At 36.9% G+C, this 14374-nt stretch overlaps 1 protein-coding gene across 1 annotated transcript; it reads right to left on the minus strand.

Annotated features, from left to right (window-relative positions):
* Positions 1-240: 240 nt before the first annotated feature.
* LOC107815418 (uncharacterized) lies at positions 241-6484 on the minus strand. Its single transcript, XM_016640990.2, has 4 exons — positions 6260-6484; positions 2613-2764; positions 2153-2446; positions 241-1112 (listed from the first exon to the last, which is right to left on the minus strand). The coding sequence occupies exons 2-4, from the start codon at positions 2751-2753 to the stop codon at positions 477-479; spliced, it is 1071 nt and encodes a 356-aa protein (XP_016496476.2). The 5' UTR covers positions 2754-2764; positions 6260-6484; the 3' UTR covers positions 241-476.
* Positions 6485-14374: the final 7890 nt, after the last annotated feature.

Consider the following 14374-nt stretch of genomic DNA (forward strand, 5'->3'; position numbering starts at 1 on the left):
TGTAGTCTTGAGAACCTTAATTTGCAGAGAGATTTGTTGATAAACATATTCTAGTTAATAATTTGCTAGTAGTCACATGATAAAACACAAACTGAAACTTGTATGCCACCAATCTGCTGAAAGGACTTGGATATAAGACTGCAATATGGTAGTTCCTGAAATATGTCAGAAAGTCTTCACTTCTTAACACTTTAGTGGTCATTTTATATTCAACACAATAAAATAGTGAGAAGAGTGATATAGAGATCAACTGTGGGAATATGATTGGTAAATATATTATAAAGGTTCCATCCAATAGTACTTTGTATTTTCTGCAACACCGGACCAAATAGGTCATGGTAATATTTCTCCTTTACATAGAGCCTAACTAAATATGTAATAATGCATATTACAGTTAATTAAATCCCTCGGTCTCTGCCACTTTTTATATGCAGCTTATAGTTCTACTACTTATTTACCAGTTCTATAAACCTCCTTTAGAAACAAAGACTGGCAGATGGAGTGATAGGGTTCGCGGGTTCATTCGAGGATTGGTCTTTAATCATCCCCTGTTTGCCACAATGCATACTATTGACCTGGATCGAGTTGAGACCTGCAATAATCCCATCTGAGCCAGTCTGCGCTACCAATTTAAGACTCTCGGCTTTTGCTTTCATTCGAAGTCGCTCTGCTCTTGAGCCAATGACCTGTCCCAAGATAGAAGCAGCAATGGTTAATGCCATAGCTGTTTTGGGCATCACAACCGACTTCCTCAGCATAGCTATGAAAGGAACAGCAGCATGGACAGCAGCAAACCAAGATGATGAGAACTTCTCAGTGTGCTCTCTCCATATGCCTAGAGGAATATTGGCTGCCATACCTAAGGCTCCAATAACAAGCATCTTTGAAGATAGTGGTTGTGGCCGCAGAGTCTTCACAAAGGCAGTCCTGGCAAGGGCAGCCCTGGCTGCAACAATTGCAGGTGGGCATTTGAGCTTCATTCCAGGAGGCAGCTGAAAAGCTGTTGCCACAAGTGGGAGGACACCGCTCACAGCTCTATAAGATTTGGCGATAGGACAGTTCCCTGTCTCCAACCACTCGTTCCCCATTGCCTCGTGCTTAGAGGAATTGTCCTGAAGAACAAAAAAGGATGAATTAAAGATACGGCGAAGTTTATAAGATGCCGTTTTTGCAGATAAGAATGCAATGAAGTAGCACTTCACCAAGGAGAACACTCATCAATTTCTTTGAAGAAGTTATATCCCATTGAATTTCACTTTCAGAAACAAGAAGACCTATCAAAATAAGTTGTGTCGTGATATTCAAGAAGAGTATCAAATTCAACAACTTACTATGACAATTATACCATTTAGTTAATGTCAAAGTCCAACATTATAGACTTATAGTTGACAAACACAGTTAATTTAATGAAGTCCCTCCTGTAGATTAGAAAATAATCTGAAAGGGCCATACAGCCAGACAATTTTCTTTTTCCCAATGTTGTGCAACTCTACCTACACTGTTTTAAGGTCATCATTATCCTAAAGTAATCCATTTGACAACTAGCATTAGATTTGAATATTGATACGCCCAAAGATAAAACAAACATACCACCCAAAACAATCAACAAGTGCAAGTACTCTATAATGATAATTTAAAGAATCAAAGAGAAAATAATGTTAACTTATCAGTATCCAAGGAGATTACTATGTTTTGTGCCATTTCCTTCTGATCCTCATTGAAAAACAAAAGCGTTCAACAGAGCAACTAAACCAGTAAAATCCAGTCAACATAATATGAACAGTTAAAAAGAATGACAATATCATTTGACAAGACAATTAAGATACAGAAAGTGAATAACTTTCATGTTTAAGTATCAATAGATCGAGAATATCCAGTTCTATCTCTAGTAACTATAGTTTTATCACCTAACCATTCTTTTCATTTCCTTTCATCTTTTGAAAATCACAATTTGGACTCCACAAGACTGAATAAATTTCAGAAATCCCATTTCCAGGCAAGCTAACCAATTCATTTTTCGAACATTTCGGTCTTCAAGTATATAGTCAATAACAGGAATTTAGAATCATGATCATAACTGCTGCTATTAATTACAATATAACATTCTTGGCTTCTTCAATACCACATATCCTTGTTAATTCAGCAAACAAACCTGAGAAGAAGGTTTCTTCTTTTTGGATGACTCAGGCTTCTTCTTCTGTGAATTCCATTTCCGAGAGAAAGAATCAAAACTAAAAGGGCCTCCTGGTCCGAATGCTGACAAACTTATGGTGGCAGCTTTTGCTGCTAACGGATGAAATTGAGGAGCAGATTCTGCTTCCGTGTTGTCATTGGAAGGTTGAGATCTTCCAGAAAGTGGGACAACTCCATCTTTTCCATGGAAGACTTTAAATGCCATATCGAAGTTGGGGCCATCTTCAAAAATTGGACCTTTACCCCCCTTTACCTGAAAGGTAATAGAGAGTAAGCGTGAGACACACAAGCATTAGAAGCAATAACAGCATAAGCAAAAGCAAATAATAAAAAAACTAGGATGTTTATGCTTAAAAAGTACTACAGCAAATGGATAACCATATCACTTGAAGCACCAACGATAAGAAATCACAACTTACAGGTGTTGGGAAGTTCAAGGAAGAGAAGAAAGAAAAGTTAGTCGGCTTATTGATGTTCCTCAAGAATGGGCATCTTTGAATGTCCTGCCCATTGAAGGAGCAATCAGATGCCTTCTCATTCTGTGTCCTGAAGAACTCCATTTCTTCTGATCCTGAATGAATATATAGGCAAAGAAAACTGTTAGAACGGGTATGAGGGTTGATTACACATTTTGGAATCGGATGTAGTATTTATGTCCAAATTTATTAAGATGCCGCTCACGGCAAAACTCTGTTAGCATAACACAAAAGATAGCAGATAGAAAAACAAGTTTTCAATATAACTAGCACTAAGCAATTTCCAAGACCATAATGATGCATAGTAGGACAGAGAAAGAAAGGACAGAAAAAGAGTAGAACAGGAGAGCCTTTAGCATCAAAGCAAGAAACAAGAAATGAACTGAGAATAGACAACATAAAATATAATTTCCTCGATTTAGACTTGTTTTATATGTCCCTCCAGCCACCTATAACTGGGCATTCGTTGTCAGAAGGCGAAAAGCGTTAAAAACTCTCCAAGTCTATCAAGGCTTTAAGCGCAAAGCGTAATTAAAGTGTGGGCTTTAGCTAGAAAAGGCGCAGCGAAGAAAAAAATAAAAAAGAATACGTAATGCAAGAAAAAATTAACAACTTCATTCTTAATGATTTCCTTAACAACTTTTTGTTTGCCAGGATACCAGGCTCAAACTCTTGACCTAGTGGCATGAAGAGGACTCTCTCAACCACTACGAACAAGAATGGCCGATAATGATTTCCCTCCAATTAATATATCTTTTTGTCAATCATATTTATTGTTTAGTGGAGTATCATTCTATTCAAGATAACAATTAGGCGCATGCCTTTATGCTTTGCCTATACTCAAGGTAGCCTAAGTGGCACGAAGCGCCTACTCTGAGCTTCAGGGCTTAAGCGCCTGAAATGAGCCTTCGAAAACACTGTTAAACTGGGGAAATATGAAAAGGATGTCACTAGCATTAGTATGCAATACCAGATATCAGAGATGCTTCTTTTAATATGTTTTTCCTCCTTCAGTTTCTTCAAGAAATCTGAATCTATCACTCAAATGCACTTAGATTGTTTGAGCAAAACAACCTGAGTTTGTGCAGAACAACACTTGGGCATTTTGGGAGTTTTAGTAGTTACCCACAAGTTTTTAGTAATTATAATCCAATCCCAAACCACTTATTACCTGAGACATTTGGGATCAACCCTATAAGTTTCTTTTTGAAAAAGAGGGACTTTGACCAAATCTCAGGTAATGAAGTAGCATGGGTTTGGATTATAATTACTAAAAACTCGTGGGCAACTCAATGTTATCAAAGGGGGAAAAGCGCGAAAAAGCTCTAAAGTCCATTGGGGCTTTAAGCCCAAAGCGCAAATAAAGCGTGGGCAATAATGAAAAAAGGCGCAAGAGAGAAAAAAATACAAATATGTATATGTAATCCAAGACGAATAATTATAACATGAATAACAAACATGTGTAAAAGAGAAAAAATAACGATAAAGTGAAATATCAATTGTTTCATGTCGCCTCTTCAGGATTATGCTCATTGGCTAGGAAAAGTATGCCTTAAAGCCTTGATGACGACACTGAAGTGTTCGCTAAGCGAGGCAAAGCGCTCAACATGTTTTGAGCCTCGCTTCAGGGATTAAGCGCGCTTTAAGCGCGGCTTTAACAACTCTGGGGCAAATTGCAAATTTACCTTAACTAGATTTTATTATTTAGTCTTGCAGTTCTTCACTGAGGTTTTTCTCTATTCTGACTGCTGCTTCTTTTTTACTTATTTCATGCATCTATTTTCACTCCATTGTTAACATAGTTTCTTTCTCACCGACAGTATAATTATGATTACATAGACTTATTTGGAGTATATTTTTCAATGAATTGAAACTTCTCTCAGTATAGCTCCAAGCCTCCAAGCCATTAAGCTGTATCTACTTCATTTTTTCACTTCAGCCAACTTCCTTCATCTCTTTTCGTTTGATGTCTCAAGCTAGCTTTACAACAACAAAAAACCAAGTGTAATCCCACAAGTGGGGTCTGGGGAGGGTAGTGTATACGTAGACCTCTTACCCCTACCTTAAGAAGATAGAGAGGCTGTTTCCGATAGACCCTCGGCACAAGAACATTACAACTTTTTGACCCATCTGTAGAGCAAAAAACCGACGAGCTACTGAAAGGTAGAAAATACCTTGTTACAGATTAAAGAAACTTTAATGTTCTTGTACATTTAAGGAGCACCTATGAGATATTAGCAGAGATGATTTGTATCTCTTTGTCGAGAACCATTTTTTTGCTCGAGGTTCTCTACCTCTTGTATAACTCTTTTAAAGCAGTAAGATCTACTAAACGAACAAATAAGAATATATTTGGTGCAAAGACCTTCAACTCAAGCAGTCACTAGAGAACTAATTCAAAACCTCGAGCTAGCTTTATTATCCTAATTTACCTATCTTTCTTCTCATTTCAACTCTTCATTATCTCAACCTATATATCCAAAATGACACTAACTTCACATACCATAAGTTGAATATGCTATGCATCTCTCTCCACCAAACACCCCAAAACCATGGTAGATCCAAAAGAAAGGGGAACTTTACGAGACTTTACATACTTATTTAATTGGTCAAACTGCCAATGCCAACTAGTTTGGCTTTGAGACATGGTTGATTGATATTTATCGTTCCAATAATTTGTAAGAAACACGCCTTTATTTTCCAAATACTGTTTCTTTCCCTTTTTTCCTTTTCTTTTGCGCGTGCGTGGGGGGAGGGTGTTTAAATGGGGTTAGGAAATTTTATCGGTTATAACGAGAAGAGTTAGATACCTGAATGAGCCACATTATATGGGGCTGAACAATCATATATCAAATCATGCCTAAAACTAGAAAATGCACGTGCTTTCCGTATTCTACCGAGTTGCTGGGCAAACGCATATAGGTCAATGTTCCAGCAGTCTTTTACACCTAGTTTGGTATTCCCTGAGGTGTTCAGCAATAGGTTCCTTCAAGATAACCCCTTTATCAACTAGATTGTAAAGCTCCATGTATCTTTTGAACTCTTTTACAAGATGTTAAAGACATCTATTCCTCTCTGTGTAATCTTCGTCCACACAAGTTTGCAACTTTTACACAATTATGTCCCAGTCCCAAACAAGTTGGGATCATCTATATGAATCCGACGATGTTTTTCCATTTAACAGCAAGTGGGAGTAAATCAGTAAATCATGGTAGCACAATCAATTAAGTTCAACTTCCTAAACACTTAAAGAGTTAGGACCCTATTGTCATTTGTCCCACCCCCCTTTTTAGTTATAACCTTTTTTAGCTAATTTCTTTTCCCCCTGTTGGCATACCATCAACTACAATTGAGCTCAAAAATCAAAATACACCAATATCCCAAATCATTTGAAATAACAAAAAGAATACCAAAAACTCATCTCAGCTAAACACATACAGAAGAAATCAGTATCCCTAGAATTTATTCTAATTCCTAAACACACCCACCAAACCCCCCCCTAAAAAAAAAAAAAGCAGAAAGTATTGGAACAATGGAATATGAAAGAAAAAAAAAGATAATTAAATAATTAGAAATGGAATTGGGGATACCGGAAAAGTTGGTAACTTCCGAATTCCGATGATTTGAGGTTGCAGAAGGCCGCCACAAGCGATGAAGGCGTGTGGTGAACACAGATCGGAGAGGAAGGAAGATTGTGGTGCTGTGAATTTTCTGCTTCTTTTTTAGCAATTTGAGAAAGTCAATAGATTGTGACTGGCTATAACCGGTCTAGCAGTATTGGTTGAACCGAAATGGTTGCTGCACCCGTAACACGCGGGAGTTGAAGATCTTGGGAGTCTAATTTGTCCTTTCTCAATTTATAATACAACTGTATTTAACTCCACTACCAAAAATAATTTTTCTTTTTTATAAGAATAGGAACTTACCTAATTTGGTTCAAAATAGGAAAAAGTTGATTAGTATAGTAATTTCCTAATTTTAGTAGCCGTTTTACATAAAAAAAAAAAATGTGAGATGTGAATATATATAATTTTTGAATATTTGAACATATTTCACTTGAAAAAAATATTACAATTTTACAAGGAGAAAAACTTATTTCAAACTTGAAACTCATTTTCAAAAGGCCAGGCATATAAAGCCGAAATGCGCAAAGTGTCCAAATACATTGAGCAATCTTAGTCCTAAAATTATTTATAAAGTAGGGGCCTCAACCCCAACCTAACCATCAATTCATGCTAACAAGTTTAGAATTCATTCTAATGTGTACAAACTACAAAGAAAAGGTATCTAGATGGTAGATATTTCTCTTCTTTAATTGTTTTTCATCTTTTTAGAGATTTTATTACAAATTAAAAAGTTCAATACTCATATCTTTGGACTAAACTTTTCTTCCTTTTACCTCATTTTAGAGGTCGTTTGATAGGGTGCATTAGAAAAAATAATACATGCATTAGTTTTGTGTGTATTAGTAATATTTTGTTTGATACATCTTTTCAACCTATGTATAACTAATACAATCATTAGTTGCACACCTTATTTGATATTATCCTATGTGTAGCTAATACATAACAAATCATGGTATTAATAATACCAAGGTTATTAATGTATGCATAAGCTTAGTCAAAGACAAAATCGCCCTTTTAAATTTTGTGCTTGATTAAAATTCTTTTTACCTATTTTTCATTCATGTAAATAAGATACATGTTGAAAAATTTGCCTTTTCTAATTTTTTTACCGTGTTTTCTAATATTAAATTCTTTTAATTAATCATCCATTCTATTAAAATATCATATTTAAAAAAAATAGTAAAAATCACAATTTCTTTTCTGAATATTAAAGTACTTTTCTCTACAATCGTAGAATTCTTCCTCTTTTCCTCCTGTGAAGCCAATTGCTCCATGGACATATAGTCTTGGATCGGCAATTGCATAAACTCTATAAACCAAGTTAATGTAAATATTCCTGAAGAATTTGGAGGATATTTTTGTAAATGAATAAAATTCTAAAAATATTATGCAGTGCATGTAAGTATTAATACACTAAACCAAACTGTCGATAAGAAATAATCTCAGCATAACTAATGCATGCATAACTAATACCACCATTAGTAACATACTCTATTCAACACTATTCATATAACTCTTTTTTTTGGTAATTAAATATTTTTTTGATCACTAAAGATGTCTTTACAAAGCCCTAATCAGTTAACTCAACTAGAATAAACAGGTGACCTAGTACTACACATATAAGTTATTTCTCTTGCAATGTTGACCCATTCTTTGCTCTTCTTCTCAAAGATCCTTTAGTTTCTCTCTATCCATATAGCATGCACTGTCTCAGCGTATAGAATCTTGAAGATCTGTGCAGCTGAAGACTTCCCTTTGGCATTCTTAATAGTCCATTGTTGTTATTGCGCCCATGCAGTTAGTATGTTTGTTCACTTCTTCACTCATGTCATTACACTTTCCCATACCTTCCTCGGGAATCTAAACTGTACAAATATGTGTTCATTTGTCTCATTTTGTTCCTGAAAAAGGCTACGCTTTATCTCCACATTGATGTCCCATTTAGTTAGCCTATTTGCAGTGAGCAGTCTTTCATGCATGTGAAGCCACATGGTAAACTTTGCTCGAGGTCTGGCATCATTGGAGAACATTAGAGCTTTCCATGGAATCCTTGGTTGATCTCCTAAGAGATGCAAGTAGGTCTGCCTAATTAAGGTTTTCCTAATTGCAGCTTGGTCTTGTATTTGCATCATGGTATCCCTAGCTTCAAAGATTTTCCTAATCATATGACATGCATGTTGAGGCACTCTTACAGTTAAAAATTGTTGTCCCTTGATGTAATAACTATGGATCCACTTGATCCATAGTCTATCATTTTTATGTGCTAAGTCCCAGCAATTTTTAACAACTACAGCCCTATTCCATAACCTTAGTTCATGAGATTGAGGTCACCTGTAGACTTGGGTGAGAAAATTCTCTCCCATGCCACTAGAGACTGTTATTCCCGGTCAATATTGCTGTATTTGTAAATATTAATTCTGCAAAATATAAGTTAACGTAATGAAACAATAATAATAAATTCGAGCCCACTGAATTCACAGTGTTTCCTTAAGGAATTTAATCCCCTCCCAGTACCCAAGGTAATGGATTATTTCCTCCCAGGATAGAACGAATAACACACTGGTGTAGCGGTACTTCAAACCCCAGTGTTTCGGCGAACACAAAGTTCGGTAGCAAATCACACTTACAGTTGCTTTGTTTGAAGTTAAAAAACAATGCAGAACGAAGGAGTATATACTCAGAAAAACGTATGGAAGTTCTGAGAGGAAGGAGTGCAATGTATAGCCAATTTGTTGAGCGAATTGTATGTTGAGTTTTGTATTTTTCTTCAACATTTGCTGCTCATATATATAGCAGCCAAGAAGGAGTGCAAGACCAAACGTCCACCCTTCATGGTGGAGCAAGCATTACATGTTTGTGGAGCAAGCACTTCATGTTTGTGGAGCAAGCACTTCATGGTGGGAAGACCATTATCCGGCTGCCAAATTATCAATACACGGATTGGAAAATATCCGTTTACAAATACGGATAATCTTACGTTAATATTTACTATTAACAAATAAATTTGGTCCAAAAAATTAATCAATCAATCGATCATTTGACCAAATCCAAATCCAAATCCGAAGCCGAAGCCGAAGCCGAAGCCGAAGCCGAAGCCGAAGCCGAAGCCGTAGCCGAAGCCGAAGCCGAGCCGAGCGAGCGACGACGACGACGGCGCGAGGCTTGCTTTCTTCTTAACTCTTTAAGAGCTACAAGAAGAGCAATTATATATATACCCACCAAAAATGTCTTCCACTTCCAATATGGGACAATGTCTCATTGTTAAGAGGGGAAAACTTAAAATTTTACTCAAAATTTCATTTTCCCTCCATTTCCCATTCACCCTCATTTTAAGAATATTACATCTTAAAAAATAAAACCTCAACAATCCCCCACATGAATGGGGAATGGCTATATCACGGAAGTATGCATGAAAAAACTGTGTGATTTACAGGCAAGGATTAATTGCATCTGGATAAGTAGGTTTCCCTTTGAACTTTCCGTAGTAAACTTATGTCGGATATACTCGGTCAATCGGTAGATTTGATATCTTTGAACCGTCGATCTTTGGTGTATACCTAGACAACCATAAGTCACACAATCAACCCTTAACCGTCTTTGGTTCTCATTGTTGTGTTCGTTTCAGCCATGAACACCGCCTGGTTTCATAAGTGCGTAGAGAACTGGCCTTACAAAGTTCTCCTTGAAGCGGCTCACACTTCACACTTAAATAGGTGATTCCTAAACGTGTCATCCTGTAGATACACTATTTGATATACCCCGTATCAAATTTAGAAATCATTAAAAAGCCTTAATGCTTTATCCTTGGTACTGAACATTGTCTCATCACGAGAATGGACTAAAATTTTATTTGACAATGTTGAACCGTCATTAATGACTTTGTTTGATCTCTTTGAACCTAGATCTTGGGATCTCCAGTCTTCTAGGTAGAGTTACCGCCACAATGACTTGTTCTCGGCCATAGCCCCATTCCCCTTGATGATTTCTCAACTACCTCTCTAGTTAGGCCTTTTGTAAGTGGATCCGACACATTATCACTTGACTTTATATAGTCAATTGTGATAATTCCTCTAGAGAGTAATTGCTTAACGGTTTTATGTCTTCGTCGTATATGACGAGATTTACCGTTATACATGACGCTCCCAGCCCTTCCAATTGCCGCTTGACTATCACAATGTATGCATATTGGTGCCAACGGTTTGGGCCAAAATGGAATGTCTTCCAAGAAATTCCGGAGCCATTCAGCTTCTTCACCGGCTTTATCTAAGGCTATGAATTCAGCCTCCATTGTAGAGCGGGCAATACATGTTTGTTTGGACGACTTCCAAGATACCGCTCCTCCACCAATAGTGAATACATATCCACTCGTGGACTTAGAATCAGTTAAACCGGTGATCCAATTTGCATCACAGTATCCCTCAATCACCGCAGGGAAATTACTGTAGTGCAATTCAAAGTTCTGGGTATGTTCTAAATATCCCAAAACTCGTTTCATTGCCATCCAATGAGATTGGCCTGGATTGCTCGTATATCGACTCAGTTTACTTATAGCACAAGCTATGTCTGATCGTGTACAATTCATGATATACATTAAGCATCCCAATACACGAGCATAATCCAATTGTGATATGCTTTGGCCTTTGTTCTTTGCTAATGCAAGATTCACGTCAATTGGAGTCTTTGCAACTTTAAAGCCCAAGTGCTTGAATTTTTCAAGTACTGTCTTAATATAATGAGATTGTGACAATGCCAGACCTTGAGGAGTCTTATTGATCTTAATTCCCAGAATTAAATCAGCAACTCCCAAGTCTTTCATATCAAACTTGCTATTGAGCATACGCTTAGTAGCATTTATGTTGGCAATGTCATTACTCATTATCAACATATCATCCACATATAGGCAAACAATGACTATGTGATTTGGAACATTTTTAATGTACACGCATTTATCACATTCATTTATCTTAAAATCATTTGACAACATTGTTTGGTCAAATTTCGCATGCCATTGTTTGGGTGCTTGTTTTAGTCCGTAAAGAGACTTAACAAGTCTACATACCTTTTTTTCTTTACCTGGAACCACAAACCCTTCAGGTTGTTCCATGTAAATTTCTTCCTCCAACTCTCTATTTAAGAAGGCCGTCTTAACATCCATTTGATGAATTTCAAGACCATACACTGCAGCTAATGCTACTAACATCCGTATGGACGTAATTCTTGTAACTGGAGAGTATGTATCAAAGTAGTCTAGACCTTCTCGTTGTCTATACCCTTTGACTACGAGCCTTGCCTTGAATTTATCAATAGTGCCATCATCTTTGATTTTTCTCTTAAAAATCCATTTAGAACCCAAAGGTTTATTTCCAGGAGGAAGATCAACCAATTCCCATGTATGGTTGTTCAATATGGATTCTATTTCACTATTGACTGCCTCTTTCCAAAACAATGATTCCGAAGAAGTCATAACTTCTTTAAATGTTTGAGGCTCATTCTCCAATAAGAAAGTCACAAAATCTGGTCCAAATGAAGTAGACGTTCTTTGACGTTTACTACGTCTTGGATTCTCCTGATTACATGTACTTTCTTTTGTTTCTTCCCGAGGTCGTTTAGATCCTTCACCAAACGACTCACATTCCTTTTTATACGAATATATATTTTCAAAAGACTCAGCATTATCTGATTCTATAACCGTATTATTATGAATGTCGGGATTTTCTGATTTATGAACCAGAAATCGATATGCTTTACTATTTGTCGCATATCCTATGAAAACACAATCAACGGTTTTCGGTCCTATCTTTACCCTTTTGGGTTTAGGAACTTGCACTTTTGCCAAACACCCCCATACTTTAAAATAATTCAAGTTGGGCTTCCTTCCTTTCCATTGTTCATAAGGAATGGATTGTGTTTTGCTATGGGGCACTCGATTTAATATTCGATTAGCCGTAAGAATGGCTTCCCCCACAAGTTCTGTGGCAAACCAGAACTTATCAACAACGCATTCATCATCTCCTTTAATGTGCGATTCTTTCTTTCCGCAATCCCATTAGATTGGGGCGTGTAAGGGGCTGTTGTTTGATGAATAATTCCATATTCTAAACATATTTCTTCAAAAGGAGATTCATATTCACCACCCCTATCACTTCTTATCATTTTTACTTTCTTGTTAAGTTGCGTTTCAACTTCATTTTTGTATTGCCTGAATGCGTCTATTGCTTCATCTTTACTATTCAGTAAGTAAACATAGCAATATCGAGTACCATCGTCAATAAAAGTTATGAAATACTTCTTTCCACCGCGAGATGGTATTGACTTCATGTCACAAATATCTGTGTGAATTAAGTCTAAAGGATTTGAATTCCTTTCAACTGACTTATAAGGATGTTTAACATACTTACATTCCACACATATTTGACATTTTGATTTTTCGCATTCAAACTTGGGCAGTACTTCCAAGTTAATCATTTTCCGCAAGGTTTTATAATTGACATGACCCAAACGTACATGCCATAAATCATTTGACTCAAGTAAGTAAGAAGAAGCTGAAATATTATTATTATTTTCAACAACCATTACATTTAGATTGAAAAGGCCCTCGGTGAGGTAACCTTTTCCCACAAATATTCCATTCTTACTAATTACAACCTTGTTGGATACAAAAACGCACTTAAAACCGTGCTTAACAAGAAGTCCAGTAGAGACTAAATTCTTTCTCATTTCGGGAACATGAAGGACATTGTTCAAAGTCATGACCTTGCCAGAAGTCATTTTTAGAAATACCTTTCCATATCCTTCAACTTTTGCTGTTGAAGCATTTCCCATATAAACTGTCTCTCCGGGTTCAGCAAGAGCATAGGTAGCAAAAGCCTCTCTAACTGCACAAACATGGCAAGTGGCTCCTGAATCAAACCACCACAGTTTAGGATTTCCCACCAAGTTACATTCAGAGAGCATGGCACACAAGTTATCAACATCATCATGGTTTACTACCATGTTTGCTTGACCCCTTTTCTTGTCTTTCTTCGGAGCACGACACTCCGTAGATTTGTGTCCGGTTTTCCCACAGTTGTAGCAGTTTCCACTGAATCGCTTCTTGCTTGGGTTGTATTTCGGACCAGAAGCCTTCTTCCTCTTTTTGTTAGCTTCAACAATATTTGCTCCCATTATTGTTGAATTTCCACGGCCTCTCCTTTCAGCAGCTTTATTGTCCTCTTCGATTCTCAACCGAACAATGAGATCTTCAAGGGACATTTCCTTTCGTTTGTGTTTCAAATAATTTTTGAAGTCCTTCCACAACGGAGGCAACTTCTCAATCATTGCTGCTACTTGGAATGCTTCGTTGATTACAAGACCTTCAGCAAGTAGATCATGAATAATCACTTGCAATTCCTGGACTTGAGTAATAACAGACTTGCTATCTATCATTTTGTAGTCCAGAAATTTTGCGGCAACGAATTTCTTCATCCCGGCATCTTCAGTCTTATATTTCTTTTCAAGCGCATTCCACAATTCTTTGGATGTCTCCATGCTACTGTATACATTATACAGATTATCATCCAGTCCACTAAGAATATAATTCTTGCATAAAAAATCAGAATGCTTCCACGCTTCAATCACGAGATAGCGTTCATTATCTGGAGTTTTATCCGGCAGATCAGGAACATCTTCCTTGATGAACTTCTGTAGACATAACGTAGTTAAGTAGAAGAACATCTTCTGCTGCCAGCGTTTGAAATCAATCCCGGAAAATTTTCCGGGTTTTTCTGCCGGTGCCAACGCCGGTGTTCGGCTTGTCGTTGCGTTGGCAGTCGCCATCGGAACAGCTTGGTTTTCGTTTTCAGTCATCATCTTTTTCAGAAAAGAATGACACAAACAAACGTTTAATACACGTTTTCAAACTGGAGTAAAAATCACGTAGATTTTAATATCCAACAAAACGCCACGAAGGCTTAACTCTCCAAAACGGGAGTACACAAACCACAAAGGTTTTAGTTTGCAGAATAATAAGAATAACACAAGTACAGAAATAAATATTAAATTCCTTAAGATTGTTATTCCCGGTCAATATTGCTGTATTTG

This window comes from Nicotiana tabacum, chromosome 23 (assembly GCF_000715075.1).
Source record: "Nicotiana tabacum cultivar K326 chromosome 23, ASM71507v2, whole genome shotgun sequence".
Classification (NCBI taxonomy): Eukaryota; Viridiplantae; Streptophyta; class Magnoliopsida; order Solanales; family Solanaceae; genus Nicotiana; species Nicotiana tabacum.